Genomic DNA, 20884 nt, shown 5'->3' on the forward strand with positions numbered 1-20884 from the left:
TTAATTGAATATGACAAGCTTCATTGCATAATATCTTAACTGTAGATAACTACTTTGTCCAACGGCATTCTCGTTTTTTACACTTCCCGCGTTTTACTTGGCAGTATAAACAAGTCCATTTATGTATGGATTACAACAAGGGGACACGATCCATCCATTATGCATACTTCGTACAGTCATAAGAATATCGCAGGTCCGCATTTTGAGGCACTAGCTGTCTTAGTTCGTCGGTAAAAGCCGAAGGCTATGCCATCATTCTCTGTGGCTGAGAGAATGTCGGTGGTTTTACTATAGCAAAGGCACCAAAGCGTTAACCAGAGATTTGCATCAACTGCAGTAAATATTCACGCACGAGGGAGCGACATCCTCTTCAAGCGCTGATTCGAAACTACTTCACTGTTAGAAGACTGCTGTAGCACGAAACGAGTCTTACCATGAGGAAAAGTTGAAGTTATGCCGCAACCATTGGCGAGAGGGCTTTTTGCTAATGAAAATAAGGTAAGGAGGGAAGTCTAGACTTTCCGTTCACGTTGTCGGCGAGTTTCAACATTAGATATAGTCATGATTAGTTCTTGTGCGGGGACTTATTGTTAAAGGAACTTTGCGTAGAAACGCAGTGAACCTTCAGTGCATATATAAAAATATATATACGTTGTATTTTTTAAAGTGTCTAGGTAGAACGATCGCTTGAGACGCGCTCAACATATTTCAGATTTTTACAATAGTGACCGGCAAGAACACAGGATTATGTTTAGTAGCATGAGAAACCACCTTATAATCGTCGTGGTGAGTCGACAGATGAGCTATACCAAACATCTATTCCACGAATTCTCTTTTCTGACACAAACTCGTGATACGTAGACGAAAGTTCGTTTTAATCAATTTTTTCAATCATAAATAATGCTGAAACAACACTGATTGCGTCTGATAACTAATTAAACCAACAAACAGTGGAAACTGCAATTATTTGCTACTGCATATATATACACTGATTAAACAACGTTATGTTTTTTTAGCTTGTATAAAAAAAGAGAAAACAACTAACGAGCTATATGGATAATATTTTTTCAGCATTTTTCATGATTTTATTCAGTATTGAGACAGAGGAAGCTGATTTGGAATAACTATTATATAAGAATCTCATATGGTCATATTATGTAGTACTATAGCCTTAATTATATTGTAGTCGCTCAAACATGGCTTAACTAGAATATATCTAATAGTAGATTATCGTTAGGAAATAGATACGTCACTTTTTGCGACAGTTTTTTACGAGTGCTGGTACAGTTCGCCTATGATGAAAATATCATACAAGGGTTGCAAATACATGTCGACAATTACAGGGAAGTAGAAGTAATTGTGATAGACATGTATACCCAGGAGTATTCGCATTATTGAGTTTATGTGCCGGTGCTACATTAGAGATAGAGAAGCTTATTGACAATGCAGTTTATAGGACTGCCAAGAGTCGTCCGATCAGTCATTCGTGATTTTAATATTACGCAAAGCCAATTCGGCTTTCGGTGAACACCTCAGGAAATGATGTTCTACTTCATTTTTGCATTTTTGATGGTCTTTCTAAATCGTAAACATACCTTCTAGATTATCAAGCAGGTCGCTTATAGATGCAGTAGTAAAGCTAGTACCAATGTGAACTACTCACTTACCCAGATAAGAATGTTTGTCCAGTCCCAAAATGCTACTTTTCAAAGATTGCGTGAAAGCGTACAATCTCATTCCTGATAACTGAAGCTTTTTTTCTCCAGAGAAAGCCCAGATTTTAATTCTCCATCTATTTAATGGGCTTTATACAGACGACTGATAAGCCAGGTTTTTTTTTCAAAAAAAAAAACTTAAATAGATGCTCGCAATGAGAAACCAAGTATCCAAAGATTTATCATTTGCAGATTTCTCAAAAAAAACTTTCCACTTATCGTGTGACATGTGAGAGTAAAAGTTACGCAGTTTGTTGTCCAATATTGTTTGACATGGGCATTTATATTTACGGCAATTCACAGAATATGACTTTCCTTTCACATACTTCAACATTTCTACGTGCTCGACAGAGTTAATCACAGGCAGCTCACTTTAAAGCTTAAGGCGTTTAGTGTTGATGACCAGCTGGTCACGTGGATCATACCTTATCTATAAGCCAGATGTATTATATTACGGGTTAGCGGCGATCTATTTGATCTTGCCAAATGCCAATCTGGAATTGCCTAAAGGGCTTATGTTGGATCGTTTTTGCTTAGACTATTTGCTCTGAACGTTAAGGCAATCATTCGAAATGGTGTAACATGTATGCGGATGACCTCAAATTACATTGATCTGTGTCAATCGCTAAAAACTTTCAACAATCAGTGAAAATTTGAGTGGTTCCGAAAATTATATGACTATTTCTGTGTCTATATATTATTCCAACGAGTAAACCTGTTTCTTTAGAGTACAGATCTGCATTTTCGAATCGATTCATAAGAAACACGCAACAGTTGAGGTACAGACAAGATTAATCTATATATAAACTTAGAACCTTTGTAATCAGAAAAGGTGACACTAAAATTTTTCTGGAGAATATAAATCACAGTTGGACACTCCTAAAATAAACTGTGTTCCAAGTGGTACTGACAGCACTATACGCAATACTTAAAGAAAGACAATGGGTGCTCTAACTTCAGAGCGAAAATAACAAACACCAGGACCATATACAACGGGTTATATCGTAACATTATATCAGATTCCCCGAGAAATCATAAAAATGTACCGCTTATCAGACCGTAACATGCAGAAACCTATGAAACAACTGTAATATATCACAACCCAATTTGGGCCGCGTCAAATGGCAATGAAAAGACATAACATACAAAATATACGATACAAACAAGCGGAACGGTAGCAAGATTTCATCTTTTGCCCTACGAGACAAAGCTTTCCGCTTTATGGGTTTGTACAGAAGATTAACCATTACGCCGGCAATGGCCGTTAGAGACAACTACGGAAAAGAATTGTCCAGTTGTATATGAAACTACACTTGACCGAAATAGCAGGTAAATTACCCAATTCAAAACAAAGGTGATTCAGAAAAAAGAGGGTAGCTGAGACGCGCATATGTAATTGACCCTATCTTCATTATTAATCTATTACTATTATCATTAATATAATTAATTATTCCAAGGAAGATGAAGTTTATATAAGACGCACGAAGATATGAGAGGCATGTATAGACTAAATGTATGGTTTATCGTTAGGTTATACGCAAAAGCGTACCCATTATATTCAAACACAAACAAAAGACACTGGGGGTAGAAGTATCTGGTTGTCGACTTACACCTAGTTGAATGAAACATGCATCTATTTTATCGTATGTAATCACTTCTTTACAGCATTCACTATTACGTAGGCACTAAATGTGATTCCGGACTAATTCTTGAGATACTATGTATCTTGTACTAGAAGCAGGCCTCTGGCCATTAAGACCATACTCGATGTAGCCGTAACACCGTTGCCTCTAAACTTAGCAGGCCAAGTTTAGCTCCTCCTTTAAAATCTCTGAAAATGAGTCCTTCATCGCCAAAACGAATAGAAATCACCCGAACATCAGCTGCGGCTGATCCTGAGAAAAAGATGATAAACATGGCAGGCATAATATATTTAATTGAAAAATGTTCTTTGTATGTACATTTTACTATATTTTATAGATCAGCAAGTCGTTTTTAGGGGATCAGTCGTCAATGGGATTTAATCGTATTCAAATTTTTACCTAAACAACCTTTTTCTAGCATTTTCTGGTATGTCTCTGTTAACTTCAATACAAATGTCCAAAAATATTTCTTAAATATGCATTCCTTTTCTTTAATGATTTTCACCTGAGACTACGTTGCCTCGTTGTTCTATTAAATAGGTTGGTTTATATCATTTTTTTGAGTAACTTTTGCTCATTCCACCTTGTATTCAACAGACCTGCTTCGACGAGCTGCTCAGTAATTAGATTACTGTGGCCAAATTTCTTTCATATCCTTTGCGTCTTTGGATTTAAATCACTTGTGAGCAATAACTCTCATCTATCATTGGCCTATTTCTATTTATTATTTTATCATTATATTGTGTTCTGTGTTCCCTTTTAGCTTTCTTTCGACTATTCCCATTGCAAAATTTACATCTGCGGTACAATACAATCCGCGGGAATAAGATCGACGCGTAACAATATCACTCTTGTTGTTAATACCAAAACAGAAAATTGTGGAATACTCTATAGGAATATATTGGTACTGAGACAATGTATTGTAGCAAACTGACTTAACTTTGTCTTTGGCCGGTGGAACCAGCGCTTTACTAGCCACTTCCTCTGCGCTTAAATAATAATTAAGGTTCCGTGATATTTGCGCGCGTACCTTTGGCCTTCGGAACCATGCACGAGTCCGCGATCACAGGCCTATGTAACAAAGGTTATGATTGTGGTAACATCCGTGGTAATAAGGGCATTTGACATTGCCCAACAAAATTAACGGTCACTACTCCCACCAGTAGGTTGGCAGAACCGTTCATGACGAAATCGAAGTAGAAATACTCCAACGGCCTTCGCCGCCCGCTAGTACACATTGCATCTACGAACGCACGCACGTACTATTGTTTAAATGTCTCTCTCATAAGCACTTGCGATTTTAGAAAGCCGTTTTCACGGAACCAGAGCTTGTGCCGGCGGAAATAACTCTTTATTTATACGACCGTTTGCCCGATTTGCCACTTACTAGCAGAACGTTATCATCGTAGATCAACAGCTGAGTTCATAAATAGACAAGGACTGGCACATCAGCCATGTACAGGTTAAAGAGTAGAGTAGATGAAACTATCTATGATAGACCGCGGTATTTCGAGCCACACGTGGTAACAAAATCATCCGCCTGGTCAAAAAATGTTTTTTTAGTGAGTAAATACGTAGTTCGGCTCAGCCGTTCCAATTATTCGGTAAGTCACAAAAAATCTGCAGGCTGCTGAAATCCTCAGAGACTATAAATGCTCCACGGTTCTACCCACTGCTTCTAATGGTCGTGTTAAAAAAAAAAAGACTGAATAAGTTGTCTTAACGACAGCTTATTTAGTCTTTTTTTTGAACCAGCGAAGGACATGTGGAAGTATTGTAATAGTCTCCCCTCATGCGCTAGTTTCCGAGCCCTTGTAAGCCAGAAGCGCCGAAGGGATATTGAATTTAAGGGCATCCGTACCAGTTTTAAGCAGAAGAAATCGGGTTTTATAAATCGCAACATTCTTTGAATGATGCCACCCGGTCTCCGCAGTAATAGGTAACGCTCGTGCTTCACTTAAGATTAACTATCTTCTAGAGAATCCTTTCTTCGCTGGGTTATTTTCAGGCGTTACAGCCTGTGTAAATAAATGACCTATGAAGTACGATAGACAAGCCGCATCCAGTCCGGTCTATCCGATAAACGCGTTTTGCATGCCCAATGCTTGCCCATCAACCTGTGACTCCTGCAATGTTGTCCTGCAACGGAAAAATTTAACACCGTTAAGCTACTAAAGACCACAATGCCGACATAAAACAAGAACATGTGGTACTGGGTGTGACATCTGCTTTGGCTCTGGAGCCATACAGTTCAGTCATTCATTGTGGTCCCATAATCAGTATGTTCTTGAGAATTTACTCAGACATCGGTCCTGGTTTACACTGAAGTGTACGATTCGTTTCCGAGTTGTTGGTCCGCAGCAGTTCTGGTTTCACGAAAACATTTAGGAGCGATATCATGACGGAAAATTTGCGTCCGGAGAGCTATTGGGACCAGCAGGAGTAATCATGAGCCTAGCACCACTAATTAGAAACCTCTAATTTAATGGATGTAATTTCTGGTTGGCAATCATAGATGGAAGAGAAATGCGAATCTTAGATAGACCTACCAAAAAAGCTTTCAGATTTGAGGACATTTTTCCTGTGACTTAGTGAATAAGATATTTGCCTGTTAATCTTAGGAACACGTGGTGTTCTAGGTTGGAATAGGGATGTAGACACTTCGTTTCGAGCCAGCCGTCTTATAGAATGCCTAATGGCGATGTCGGACGTAAAACTCAACCTGTAGATTAGAGGACATTGGGAATTGACACAACACTCCAGAAGTCATATAAACTTTCAGTTAGAACTTGTAGGTAGAAATGAAGGAACGAAAGAAAGTTTGAAAAAAAAAGAAAAGTTAGAGATCTTCTAGTTTTTGCGTCTGAATTAGGTAAACCATGACGTGTCATCCTAATGGCATCCGGCTTCGTCATTGTCAAACAATGTATTGCATCATAAAGTAGGGTTTCTGATTAATCCTATGTTAAATAATAAATTATTTAGTAACATATGAAAACGATAAACTGATTTTATAGTTGGTGTCACGTTATTTTGGTTGTCTTTTGCAACGAGTGCTTGACCATTGGCCTGAACCTTACAAAACTTACAAAATATGTCCAGGGCAGTTTTCCATGCCATATCGCGGTTCTTCTTTGCGTAGACGAGGCCTCTCAGAGCATTTTCGTGGAATTAGTACGGCGATCTCAATGACCGTCTAATTTTCAAATAGCCTACATAGTGATTTTGCAAAGAAAAGTTTTCACACTGAAGTTCTTGGATTTCGTGTTGGGGTTGAACCTTGTAGGCCTCATTCCTAACTAATAATTTTATTACATCTCGTTTTGCTTCTGTTTTTTACGATTCACGAACTAAGCAGAGTAGTTAGTGAAGCGTAAATCTAACGCTCTTTTCCCTTGCTTTGTTATACAGCAATTAATGTTGACACTATACTCCCGTCACTTGTGGTCTGTCTCAATATGAGCGCCAATTTTGTCTGACTTTATTGTTCCTTAAGTGCCTTATCACATTATTTGGACCGCAGAAGTTCAACGAGCAGTGTTCTGAGCTCTCAAATTGCATATCGGTAAGCACTATTAGGTAGTTTGTTTTTGTGTATACTTGTTGGAGGTAGTAATATAGAAGCTGTGTTCCTTTGTGTGTGGGAATTCATACCATGTTGAGAAATCACTTAGCTTTAAGAAACATTTTTTGAGCTAAATTTCAAGATTGTACTCTAATAACCTCGATAGGGGTTGTTGGACAAGCACTTTCAGGTGCGGTGTACGAGAACTGCCAGTGTGGCGACACATTTTGTTTTTGCTCGTGCTCTTCTAGCTTTGCAAATTTTACGGCAGGTTTTGGGTTGCAAGTATATTGCTCACATAGTAAAGAGCTGTGGCTTCTGATTGCAATAAGGAGGCTGCGTTCACCTTTTTACGGCACATATTCACTTGGCATGACCTTTGCGAGCGCTGTCAAATTCTTTTCTGCTTTAGCAACTGCATAGCATATGTGTATCGATTCCTTCATAACCTCCTTAAAGTCCTGCTTCCCTAAACCATTTGCCTATCAATATGACTGCATTGTACTTGCGTTTCCGTAGTCCACCCGAAGAGCGGACTGTGATTGACAAGTCATCAGCGTGAACCACAAGCTCCAGTCCCAGGGGTAAATCGTCAAGCCGAAGAACCCCATCGTAAACAGTATTCCTGGGAAGAAAATATACGCCCCTAGGGGACGCCTACTATTGTGTTGAACGTGGAACTCCTATTGATGATCGCTCTGTTTTTCAGAATTTATAGATTAATATCATTCATACTGCAATACTACAAGTTCAGTAATCCTTGACTGTCCGCGCGAGGACATTGTTTCTTTGTTTCCAAAAGCCGTTCCGGTTATTTGAAAGCAAGCTAGCTTCTTCCACGACATCTCGCAGTTTTGTTCTATACGTGTTTCTTTTTTGCCAGTATATCTTAGTTCGGGCTGCGTCTAATACAGATCTACAGTTAGTCCATTTAGGAGAAATCATCACTGAACTAGAAATAAGGATATAGAGGCTTATTTAACGAAGGTGTACGTATACACACATACAGAAAAGATGCATACAAGAGTATATTTTAAAGTAATGCTACTAAACAAAAATATCTGCGCTAATAAAGACAGTGTTAAATTTCAAAACATTTGTCTAAAGCTCCAAGGAGACATAGGTCAGAATGAACTACTTCGTTACTTTCGAAAGTAGGCTCTCCGACAGTATCTGTCGGCTACCTTTACAACAAATATTGGACACTTTTCGAGTAGTACTATGACCACCGCTGGCGAAACTCCGTCTGGCTCGGAAGCCTTCCCTCTCGTTATACATGTGCCCGTCACCAGTATTTCATCGACGGTAATTAAAGGGAAGATGGCGTCTTGTGAGGTGAAAGTTTCGCAACTGGTGTAATTGTAGTAGAAGTGCATGGAGAACACTGATAACGAGGTTTGTCTTCCCACTCTCTCCTAGTGAGGCAGGAGACTATCATTGTTCTTCTAATCATGTTGAAGGATCTCTCACATGAGTTTGAGCTACAACTCGTGCATTCCCCTGATCCCGAAAACGTTTGATTAGTCATTTCAAGCATCATCACATTTCAGTGTTTCGGTGATATATATTTATACATTTGGTAATATACATTTCCGATAATGATATGTAGGTTTTATCTTCCACAGGCTATTGAAGTGTAATTGCGTTTTTTAGCTCTTCATGAGCATCTATCTGTCTATTTCGGTTTTTACGCTTATTTTTTGTCCCAAGAAATTGCAATATTTTCTTGGTAAATAAAATGGGTTCGTCAGCTGTAGTGATAGTCACTGAGCGTCTCAGTTAGAGAAGGTCTTGAAAATTTTACGTGTATGTCTTAAACGTCAGATTACAGAAGCTCTGAAGTTTCAAATATAAAGACTCCTACGTGCGTTTAGTAGTCACTCCAGCTTTTGTCCTAATTCTTTCGTAGTTCCCATAGGATTACAGTAGAAGAAGAAGAATCCACCGAAAACTGAAATTTGAACTCATAATAAATTTTTCCTTTGTAACATTCGTTGCCCCCATTATTCTTAGCAGTTACATCAATAACAGATTCTTGTATTGTTATCATTATGTTTACACAAGGTTTTGTTCGGTTTACTTATAAGTAACAAGGTTGCTCTTCAGCTGCAGGTGATCTCATCGAAAGATACGTGTAACGCCTTACTACGATGACACTTAATTGAAAGATTTTAAGAACTGTCTTCAGTTCCTTAGATTTACGTTCTACCGCCCGGCTAGTGCAGGAGATCTCGTTTCTTTTTTTCTTCTGCCTGAGTATCTTTAGGTGACCTTCCTCGTCTTGAGACATGTCGGTTCGTGCTGAAGTAGTTGTTATTATGTATAGGGCAAATTCCACCTTCATTCATAGTGTTTTTTTCGACGGGTTTTTCCCTGTATCTGTACTCAGGCATTCAAATCAGTTCGCCAAATTTGGTATATTGTTTGCTCGAATCGAGTTATAATGTGCCAGGGACCCCTAACAATCCTCGAATAAAAAATTCCTCGAGATTCCTGCACATATATGGCGCCTTTGTCCTTGACAGGCCTGCTTATGCACCCTACCGCCTTACGGCTCATCTGTTGGCATTTAAAGCAACAGGAAATCATTATCCGTTAACGATCGGACGTACAATCCAATTCATGAAAATTCATCTTGTTGCAGAAACTTCATTTGCAATAATAATGCATGTGAGCGTGGCCATTCCAAACTAGCGCCCAACTGTATAATTAGCGTGGCGAGATAATATTTGCCCTCTAGCTCTGGAATGGCATCAAAAGCACCGGAAAGTTTTCCTATGATTACGCTCTCTGTAAAAGCATTGATCATTAGCTTCTTTTTTCTAGTGGAGCTAGTGTTAGCTTAAGCGCCGTGTTCTACAACTGCCTGTAAAAGATTTTCTAAAGCGCCTGCGTGATCCTTTTTTTAGAATCGTTTTAATGTACCCCTGGGATCCCTCTTCTATCTGATGATTTCAAAAAATTTTTGTAAAGAACAGATGTCTTTTTTAAGTGTTTCTGAATAGACCAGTGAAAGAAGCACTGTTCAAGTTACTACGTATGATAATAATAGGATCGTGAGGTTTAGTAGTTCTGCTTTCTGTTTCTAGATTCCTATTCACCGTAACAGCTTCTTTCAGTTGCAGCTTGTCGAGAACTCAGATATCACAGTAGTGTATTTGCAATACAGTTTGGTAGCTACGACATGCCGTTCTAGCTTGTTCGATTGTAGGTGCTTGTCACACGTGCCCTATTTTGAAATATGGTCTGCTTGCTTATCTTGCAATTAAAAGGTATTCGCTATCCCTTACAATCGAGCGCTGCGATGACTTCGGTTTTTCTCGGTACATTTACCAACCGTAAATTAAAATAAGCCAAGCGTAAAAATATTACAGAATACACCTTTTCACAATTTGCACATTTCAAAAATGTCCTGAGTGATATGATTTCTATAGCATCCTTTAATCACTATTAACTAAAAGTACTAACACTTGGACACCGACTGTCCTCTGAAGTGACTGGTCGGAGTATCGCAAGCAAAAGTGTGCAGATTATTTAGCGTCTTATTACAATTGTCGCGACTGGTTCCAACTTTTTACAAAATGATGGAAATCCATTTATTCCGTTATTGCCATTAACTCGTTCTTTATTTTAAAAAAAAAAAATGCTTATAGTACAGTATAAAAAGAATGTTTGAATCTACAGCGTAATAAATGCAGTTTAGACTAAAAATCAGATTATTATATTGAATTACATTGGTGAGTATGTCGGAAATATCATGTGCCTAGAGCTGCCCTAAGGTAGGCACACCTTTACTTAATAATATTATGCATCCACACGGGATTTTGTGAAGCAAAGAGGGCCCAAAATCCAACACAACTTACAACTGTAGAAAAGAATCGCCGACAGTAATACTTTGAAGCCATACCCTGTAGATGTAAAATAAGAATCTTCTATTTCTTTGCTATCAGTGCGCACTACTAAAAGAGATGATGACGCATCAGAAGGTCTAAAGGGCGTCCATATACAACGGGAGCACTGTAAAAGAAAAGACAATCGATTACTTGTAGCTAATAATGAATACATAAGTCCTTTCGATCAGATCCAGCAAAACTGAGTAAAGAGGAAGAACTGCGCAAACTGGGCAACGCGTAACAATGAATTTCTGTAAAAAGCACAAACCTGGAAAAGTGTACCTGCCCGAAGCTTAACAAGCCTACGAAAATGATTAGCCGGAGCTGCTAAAATCAGCAGGTTAATCCAACCGATGCGTTGCGTGATCTTCTAAGCTCCTAAGGAGCTTCGTCAGTTACTACAAAGGCGTGAATATCGATGGTATTGGCAGCGAACTATCGGCATAGCACTTCGAAAATTGTATCTGGCAATACGACGAGTATCTTGCCAGCTTCTTCGTAAATTGCAACGGAAGTATGCAGTAGAACCCCCATAATGATGTCAACCATCGTTTATTGCAATTCATAACTGTTGATCAATTGACATGCAGGACTGTGACAATGACCACAGTATACCAAGGAAGCTGTCTGAAGCCGGCGTTAGAGCGACGCTAAGGCGTAGCGTAATCAATCATTGCGCTGGGCGTAGCCAATGGATACATAACGCCTTTTAACAGACTAGCTAGTAATTTATTGAATGCCAGAATCGTATTCAACCAGCTTAGGTATTTAGCGTTGAAAGCACGAAATTTTTTTCTTGTGTAGACTGCTGTTAACAGTACAGATGGCAAAAAATAGCGAATGGTGGGTTTGTAATGTAGGTTATTTAAGAGTGCCGGTAGACAAAAGAAATTTAGAATCTCAAGTAACTCATACCAGGTGATCCCCGTTACTTCTATGATCTAAATAAATCAATGAATTGACCTCGTAATGTGTTACGGATGACCTTTTCCAAGAATCATACACTGGCATTATATGTCATAGAATCAATGTCATGAGCCAGAATCTCGCCTTCCAGTCGATAGGCTGAGGTTAACTTTTTAATTGCTTTTTAATTACAAATTTTATAAAGCAGCTATCAGCAGCAGGAGCAGCAGCTGTCGTCGAAGTTACAGCGTTTGAACGAGCCATTAGTAGATGTATACGAGCAGCCAAACAAATTCAACGAAGCGTCATCTTTTTTATTAAGCAAAAAATGTTTTGGTAAGAAAGTACAGCTGTTAAAGTGGGTACTTCAATATATTATCAAGAATTTAATTGCGTAAATTACAGTAGCGATGCAAGTACTTTGGTGAGGAGCACACCTAACGCGAGTACGCTCGGAAGAGCAGCTGAGCAACACGAATTAACAAAAATGGAGCAGGTTCAAAACCTGTAATACCATTCAGATGATTTGAGGGGCGCTTTTGAAAAATAATACGAGAAAAACCCCCAGACAAACACATAACCGGTGGATGGATTTCAGCCAGCAAATGAAGTCTGATTAAAGACAAAGCAGGTGCAATGGCGACGACGCCAGTTACCACTACGCCATTAGACAAAGAAGGTTCTGTGTCAGGGAACAGAGCGGCAAGCGGTAATATATAGCAATCTTATAAAAACCATCAATTAATATATTACTACTTAAAAGACAAAGATCCAGAGTAACAAAAGCCTCACAACAGTGGAGATGCAAGACAAGATATTCATCTAAAGATCCGGATCATGGCGATAAAGATACGTTTAGTACCAGGACAGCGGTTGATGTGAAGTGCAGCAAAGTTGCCAAAAGCGGATAAAGCCACCACATCGTCAACAACTGTTTTAGGATTTTGATGGCATACATATCGGGACCATCTAAACGTGACAGGTCTACAACTAGAATAGTAGATGTAATTTTATGATATGATGAAGAAATCGCCAAAAATCGATTGAAGCAGCATTCTGAAGCTGAACAGCGCATTGCAGCGCCGAGAGATCCGGAAAGTCGGGGCATCGGTTATGGGGTACGTTAGTCGGTCCGTGGAAGCCAGTTCGATAACCTTTTGAGATTGATTTTTTTGGGGTTATACAGTAATTCAGAGACGTTGGCCATGGACGACGAAAACAAACTTCAGCTACATTGGTTTCTTTAATTATGCTGAAAAAAGGTACTACATTGAATGCCTTGCTCACATTCTTGGAAATTAATTATTTCCTCCGACGTTGCCGGTGTTGTGTGCGGTCATTTGTTTGCGTTAATTTTTTGAAGTCAGCTGAGTATTCTACAGGCCGCCAGGCATGATAATACGATCCCCACGGCAACTGCTGTGCCTGCCTTGGAAGTTTTTCTTGTCCTCTTTCCCAGCTTCTCTGTCAGATGTGACTGTTCTGCTGTCAGACTCGGCAAGATCCTTACCTTAACGACACTACGGATATTTTCCCTAAGAAAATTACTGAGGAACGCTTCTTCGCTAATACGTCGCATAGCCAAACTTCACCTTAGAGATCTCTGTTTTCTAGGTATCGATCCGGTTCTGTCTTTAATTTGTTGGATGTGCCCCACGAAATAATCTTTCAAACATTTGGGCCTGACCACCGTTTCTATTCGCTCAAAGCCTTCGATGCAGTAAAATGTTTGTGCTAAAAATCTACTTTGATTTTTCTTGGAGAACGAATTTATTGTTCGCACACTACGCCTTATCTAACCATTTAGACTTGAGTAATACGTTCACGTCTACAGCATCTTTATCTGTTGACTATTTATTGATTTATATAAATTCTGTATTCGAAAAACATGCAGCATTACAACGAGGAATATCAAAGTTAACGAAAAATTCTCTTAAGATTCCAGTCCCTGCCTCAATGTCAGATGTTAAACAAACTACCTGCATCTACTCGTTTTCTATGGGCGTCAATGATAATTAATAGTTCTCTTGCCGCTGGTTTTGTAAGTCCTAGTATATATAATCGAATAAAGCGAGCATTATTAATTATGATTTGCGATCACCTCGGTTATTTAGTCGCTAGGTCTCTTGATAGACTTAGTACAATGCTACATAGAAATAGTAACATCCCCGATGAGCGACAACCCGTAGTGCTTGTTTCATAATTGTGACATAATGGACTTGTCTCCAATCGCCATCGTATATTATTATCACGATTCTGATCACAAGGCTTTCATACGTGTTTGTTTTTGATTCGCGAGTAGTCTACTGGGAGGCCGTGTGGTCTTTTTATTTTCGCGATAAAAGCAAACGGTCTTGGGTCGTTAGTTGGTTACTGAGGGCGCACATCCAATCTTGACCGGGGATGGTCTTTTTCTGTTTACAATCAATTACTACCGCCCAGAATTTCTCTCATTAATATCAACAACGATGGGGTTATTGGTAAAGAAGCTTGATATTAACAAGCCGTATATTTTCAGCGACATTAACGTGTATTCAAAGCAAAAGTTAACTATTATTGTCATTCCTTGTGCGTTTAATTGTGCACATACCGGTAAATAATTCAAGCGGTTACCAGAAGCTCAATTTGGATTTTTTAATATAGTTTTCACTTTCTTGCTGCCGCGCCTAATCTCACCTTATCCAGTATCTCTTGATCTGCACATCTCTTTCAAGTAGCCTTTTATTTCCACAGTAGACACATTTTGCCAATACGCACACTCTCTCTTGCTAAGCTATAAGCACAAAGGCGGCGTTGTGTGGTTTATCCTGCAATCCCTGTAACATGTCTTCATCGAATACTTTGATAAGGTGATGGCATTCGGCACTGCTACTATGTCCAATTTTGCGACGTATAGTTTTGGTTTCTAGTTAGGTCGTTTTAAGTCCGTTGAATCTTCTCAGCCATTACAGTCACGCGCTTCATGCCTATTGGAATTTCAACTGACACCACAAGTGAAGCTAATTGTGTTTCTGCCGACAATTTACTCACGATACTCTGCTTTGCAGCTGAATATAAGTTGATCTCTCAATCACCGATCGTGTTTTTCTTTGGCCGACCCCGTCCTAGGAGTGTTTTACAGCTTCCTTTTTTGGACACTATTACGCGAATACAAAAAACGTTTGACCTTATAGACACGTATCCCTTGTGTGTTTCTCCGGCGCTGTTGGTAATGTTTCCCCACTCATTCATCCACCCATTTCTCAAAGTTTCCTTACAAAAGTCTTTTTACGCGGATGTCTAGATTCGACCATCGAGCCATGTCAAATTAACTTACTTTTGTTAGCAGTTTAGCCATTATCATGACTAATTTCAGGTCATAGGTTGTCCCGAAATCGCACATAACCGTCTTCCCTTCAAGTTCCTGCACATATTCGGCTGATGATGCGTTCGGTTTTTTAAACTATAGGGTAGACCGTAAACTAACATCGATTTCGCCGCTTTAATACATTCTCGTAGCTTTTTGTCAAATGTAGCTTCTTCCAAAACCGCAGGCTGAAGCAGTATCAACAACGCTTAAGACTGGCTCGTGAAAAGACTGGCGAATCATTTACATTATAAAACCCAATACTGAAGCTAGATTAACTTGCTGAACAGATCCTCATTGGAAGCGTTATCCAGGCACAATCAAGAAAAAATGAGTTAAAAATAAACAGTTTTTATAGTCTTATAAGCTGTGTCTACATTAAAACATAAAGAATTTTCAAATGTGCTCAGTGTGGCGCGCCAAACGATCACATGAACAGGAACGAAGCTTTGACCGTGCACATGTTAGCAAAACGGTTCAGTAGATTGAGGTGATAGCGGGAATTAAAATGTGGTTACCGGTTTTATCTCTAGAAGCACTACTTGGCGTTCCTTTGAACACCAATTATGAGCATATAAACATTGATAACATGTTTTCAAAGATTTTAAAACTGTGGGATAGATGGGAAATTGGCCAGGAACTTGCGGCAACTGTTAGAGAAGTTATAGTATGGCGGTGGCTTGCCTGACCCAATATGCAACAGTCTTTAAAACAGCTACAACGTCATGTGCTTTTTGGTTTACATAGACAATATTTGTCGATTCGAATATGTTCTACAAAATAACGATTTGGCCTGTTTTGACCCTTTCAGGTTTCATCGCTCATAGCATTTTTTAAAAAATTGTAGTCCAAGGTTGTCGCATTGTTCTCATAAGTGGTGATAACATTCGCACCACCTACGCACCTTTATTCCTCGTAGAATCTCCGCTTCAGGTCTTCCAAGAAAAATGGTCCATTTTGAACTAAATAGGCCAATAGATTTGGTAAAACGAAGTCCCAATATTCGTTTAGGAAGGCTTAGCTTGGTATGCCATTAGGTAAAGAAACTGCCAATGCTGGGTAATTTCGAGATTCAACAAGGCAAGCGCAACCTTAAATAGTTATTGTATTTAGCGGCCATTTATTTGTATGAACTCTTAATTGTTGTGCCTATCAACGCTTTCCTGCACTTTCCGATTTTACAGGCTTAACTCGACGGAGCTTCATCGCCTCGTGTTTTATTCCCTTCGAGTTCAAATAAGCCCATATAGATATTGACTATGGCTAACAATTGCTGCAAGTAAAAGCGACAGGTCACCTGTATAGAACAGTTCTTGTCTTGTACACCACTGACTTAAGGCGCCTTTCGGAATTTTTTTGAGAAGAAAGTTTTTAAGAAAGATTTGAAGAAAGGATAATGGGCCATAGTGGTGGAACAGGGACAATACGTACTATACATATTTCCAGCCCAAATTATTGTGATGGAAGTACGCATCTCACTGTTTTACTAAACGTACGCTTATGAACATGCTTAACTATAAAACGTGCGCAAAAGAAAAATAAGCGTTTATTATTACAATAACAAAAATTGCTTCATTTCTCCAATAACGTAGGACGCTTGCTGCCTTCTGTGTGATAATTTACATCTTACTCGATATGTGATAAAATGTTACCAATCTTCATCACCATTCCTTTACGTTAAAGATTATAATAAAAAATACATCAGTTATTCGCTAAAAATTAAACTTGAAATTAAAATAAAAATTTTAAAATAAAAATCTCGTCAAGTACCTATTTGTAAAACAAAACTCATCACGTTTAGCCCACCCTAGATGAACTAAACTCCGAAATACGATTTCCTCCAGTCAGCTTACTATCTATTATTTGTGTCATCATTCAATGGGCATATTTCAAGTCCAACCAAGCACATCTTTGTTAAATCAAAGAGAGCGAATATACATACGTATACGGTAGTTTCAAATATACAACTTATATGATTACTTTGTATCCTCACTGCCTAGCCATCCTGCCTAGCTATAATAATACTAATCGCTAAGTGATCACTGATTGCTTATAGATCATTTAGAAGATACTAAAGTGCATAAATCCGAAAATTATTTCTGCTCGCTTGATATTTTGGTGGTAGCACAACAGCACCATCTTTGGTGCACTACGTTTTGCCACTTCGAATCGATGACGCCTCTTGAACGCCAGATCATTTTGTGTTAAGTTAAAAGGCTCTACTTGTAATTAAAATTTGATCGTGTATAGAATTTTACTGTAAATTTTTATTAAAAATCAAGATCATTTCAGCTTATACCTCATCTGAACAACACACCTTTAACAAACCTCAATTGTATAAGCTCAATTTCTTGCGTTTGTTTCATGAGATACGGTCTCTACAATTCAAAACAGGTTTTTTTTTAATTTGAAGTTATCCGAATTTAGAATAAGTTTTTATATAATTCTTCATCATATTAAGAAAACAGAATGATGTGTTACATACCAGGTCCGTTGACTAAAAGGCTTGAGCAGTATGCTAACAAAGATCTAAACCAGAAAGGAAACCCTAAGGTCCATGACAACTTTTACAACTAATTCAAGTTAATTACTCTGCCGCAATCTCTAGTCTTCCGATGAGCGTGCATTAGGTTTTGTATAAAAAATAAAATCAATCGCATAACACCACGGCAACCGGACAGCGAGTAGGGCTAGAGTAAACGGGTGGTTCAAACGCTTCTAAGACGACAGGAGTTTATTGAAAGTGATACTTATTCTGGAAGGCCTTTGAGAACAATTACGGACGAGGGCGTAAAGAGGGTGAACAATTCCGGCTTGCCAATCATCATAGGAGAGCTAGCAGAAAAGATAAAACTCTCAATTGGCCAGGTTATTGACCCAATTATTTAGGCCTCGGAAGGCTTACAACAAAATTTGTGTCGGAACAGAGGACTGCCAAGCAGCTAACTAACCCGAGGAGAACTGAGTTAGGAGAACGTTTTGAGATTTCTCGAGGAGCGAAACTTGCTTGTACACGTGTTACCGAAGAATAGACGTGGGTATACGGCTACGACAAGCAGACCAAGGCAGGATCTTCCAAGAATCTGTTAACAGACGAACCTTCATCGAAGAAAGTCGCACGGTACAGGCCCAAAACTAAAGTGCTACTTAGTTGACCGTTGAAAAATTGTTCGTCATGAGTTTACGCCCTCCGGTTGCGCGGTCATTAAAAAATTTATCAAGCAGTTGAGATTGCGAAAGTCTGTCTGACGCAAGGCCCCAAAAGTGTAGTGCAATAGATCCAGAGTCCTCCATGATGACACACATCACAGCAGTTCTTACGAAAAACTTGATGCCTGTATTGTTTTAACCCCTATATTTGCCGAACCTAATCCAAATAACTGTTTACTATTCCCAAAACTAAAATTTCCAAATAATAAGCGTTTCGACAAGATAAGAGACATAAAATAAAAGTCGCTGTTTGAGCACAAAAACTGTTCTAATGATCGAATTTAAAAATCTTTTGAGAATTGGAACAAGCGGTCCTAAGGGTGTGTTATATCCAGGTGATATTACTTCAAACAAAGCAGTTTGAATCAAAACCTATTAACAAGAAACGTCTCATTGATTTTTTAACAAAGTTTATCAGGGCGAGGGTTCCGATATCACAGTCCGAATTTCTTGTAGAAGCTTAGAATAAAGTCGGACTTCAAATTGCACTTCATAGACAACTGTTTGATTGCGCTATAAACATTTTCGTGGTTACTATCAAACGACAAAGGTCAGTTGTTTAATTAGAGTTAGTACATATTGAGGCCTTGTCTTTACGTTGTGCATACAGCAGAGGAAATCCTTTGAATATGTAATGAAAAAAATCTCCATGTTCTGAAGCTCCTATTATCTGCATGCCTTTCAAACGACCGGTCTATCAATCCAATTAATTTTAAAATAAGGAAGCTAAATTTAAGTAAATATAAAAGTTTTCGGAACATACGTATCGGATTACACTTAATCGAACCAAATTTTGGATATGAAATAACAGAAGTGTGAGCAACTGCTATAATTTGGAACACTTCTCAGTATAACGATGCTCTGGAGCTTCAAAGCAGCAGAAGACAACTGCATTTGCAGGCTACAGGAACACGTAATCGAAGAAGCCTTGTCTCATCAGAATTCACCGTATGATTCTTCTAGGTGGGACTTCTTTTGCCCCTCGTTGTCATGTATTTGACTGATGGAAAGGCATCCGCAGAATCACCAAAACGAACCTCAAAATATATAAACTTCTTCAAAAGCTCGTCACAGTTGCTTGGGTCAGGGTCTACTACAAGCGCCCGATATATTCAAAGCCCAACTCCTCATTTCCATGCTCTTTCGCATGGTCACGTTTATCCTCGTCACGGGTCAGCGCGTCACTATCACTATCAAGGCGACAGTAGAGTTCAACATGCCGGAATGATGACGTCTGCCTCTGAACATGTGCCATCACGAATTATAATCGTACGTCAGCCTAACAATGGATCCTCGAAAAAAAGATACCCTTCTAGTCAACCGTATAGCTCTGTGCAATATTTGCCACAAGCAAGTTCAGGTTAGTCTGAGACTTCCTATATGGTTCACATTTAAACTGCCTGTAGCATCTATGCCAGATCGCCATTTTGATTTAAAAGTCTTGTCAACCTCTTTTTATTTTATGCATGCCAATCTCATTCAGATATCCACTATGAGAATAGTTGACACTGGCTAAATACTGGCTAACCAACACGGTGAAATTAAAATCATACCGGTTGTGCTCGTGTGGTACTAGTTAACCCTCAAAAATGCTACCGGGCTCTCTTTTTATGTTTTCACAGCTGGTCCAACGGTGGCGTACACTGCTTACGGATCGTATCCACCATATAGCTACGCACCCCAGACCCTACCTACTTACAGTTATCAGATGCCGCCGTTGCGTATGTCTGCTAGTGCGTACGCTCCGCAGCTAACTGCACCACTTGCGTATTCTCCAGCCACACAGTTAAGCCATTCGCACTCACCACTCGTGGCATCAATGATCGCCGCAGCTCATCGTGTTATTCAAGGTCCAACCTCTCACGCGTATGGGGGACAATACGCTACAGCTACGACCTATATGCCACCACAGTATTCCGGTCCATACGGTGGATATGGTACGATGCCTACACCGATGTATCCTGGGTATGGTTATCTGGGGTGAGCTTGTGGATTAAGGATGATGGATTACAAATTGACATCTACTTTGTAGCTTACTTGCACACGCCTGCCTATTTCAGATAAAGCTGGCCATCATTTAGTTCGGAATACTAGAATGTGAAATAACTACTTAACCTACTTCCGAATTTTGGGATACAAGCTGATCATTTAATCTGCACGCATTATTGTGCCTCTTCTGCTCTATGCAACTAAGTCGATTTCAATACCATAAATATCCCAAAACTATTGCATGGTAAACTGTCTTGTGTCTACAAGCAAAATACCCGTTGTTCGGCCGTCGAGTTAATCACACAAAAAGATATCTTGAAAGTTTGCTCATTGACGCTGTTCTAAAGCGCTGGTAGATTAACTTGGATGATAGAGATAGGTTAACATTGAAAATCTGTTTATCTGGCACATTTTCTCACTAAATTGTTTGTTTACTTGCGAGTTATCCTTGTTAGTTATCCTTGGGTTGTACGTGTTTATGGTTTTCTCTTTTTATCCAAACACTGGCTGGTATTCTAGTTTACTATTCCCGAGAATTATAACCATGCCTTGTTATTCATGTTAGGAATTATTTTTTTCAACAATATTTTACGATACAATTTATTATCAATTCGTTA

General features: G+C 39.0%; 1 protein-coding gene and 1 long non-coding RNA gene across 4 annotated transcripts in view; one reads left to right on the forward strand and one right to left on the reverse strand.

The window, feature by feature from the left end:
* Nucleotides 1-20117, reverse strand: part of LOC147757722 (uncharacterized) — a 32800-nt gene extending 12683 nt beyond the window's left edge. For 2 of the 3 annotated variants that reach the window (XR_015320956.1, XR_015320954.1), the window contains exons 1-3: nt 19978-20117; nt 4389-5497; nt 54-3610 (exon numbers count right to left, since the gene is read on the reverse strand). This is a non-coding gene — a long non-coding RNA (uncharacterized LOC147757722). The remainder of the gene's footprint in view (nt 1-53; nt 3611-4388; nt 5498-19977) is intronic. The other variant, XR_015320955.1, reaches the window with a different exon arrangement.
* Nucleotides 681-20262, forward strand: LOC111244968 (uncharacterized). The gene is made up of 3 exons (XM_022792610.2): nt 681-786; nt 19242-19638; nt 19901-20262. The coding sequence occupies exons 1-3, from the start codon at nt 748-750 to the stop codon at nt 20260-20262; spliced, it is 798 nt and encodes a 265-aa protein (XP_022648345.1). The 5' UTR covers nt 681-747.
* The last annotated feature ends 622 nt before the right edge of the window (nt 20263-20884 follow it).

Source organism: Varroa destructor, unplaced genomic scaffold (genome assembly GCF_002443255.2).
Source record: "Varroa destructor unplaced genomic scaffold, Vdes_3.0 BEIS01000002.1, whole genome shotgun sequence".
NCBI lineage: Eukaryota > Metazoa > Arthropoda > Arachnida > Mesostigmata > Varroidae > Varroa > Varroa destructor.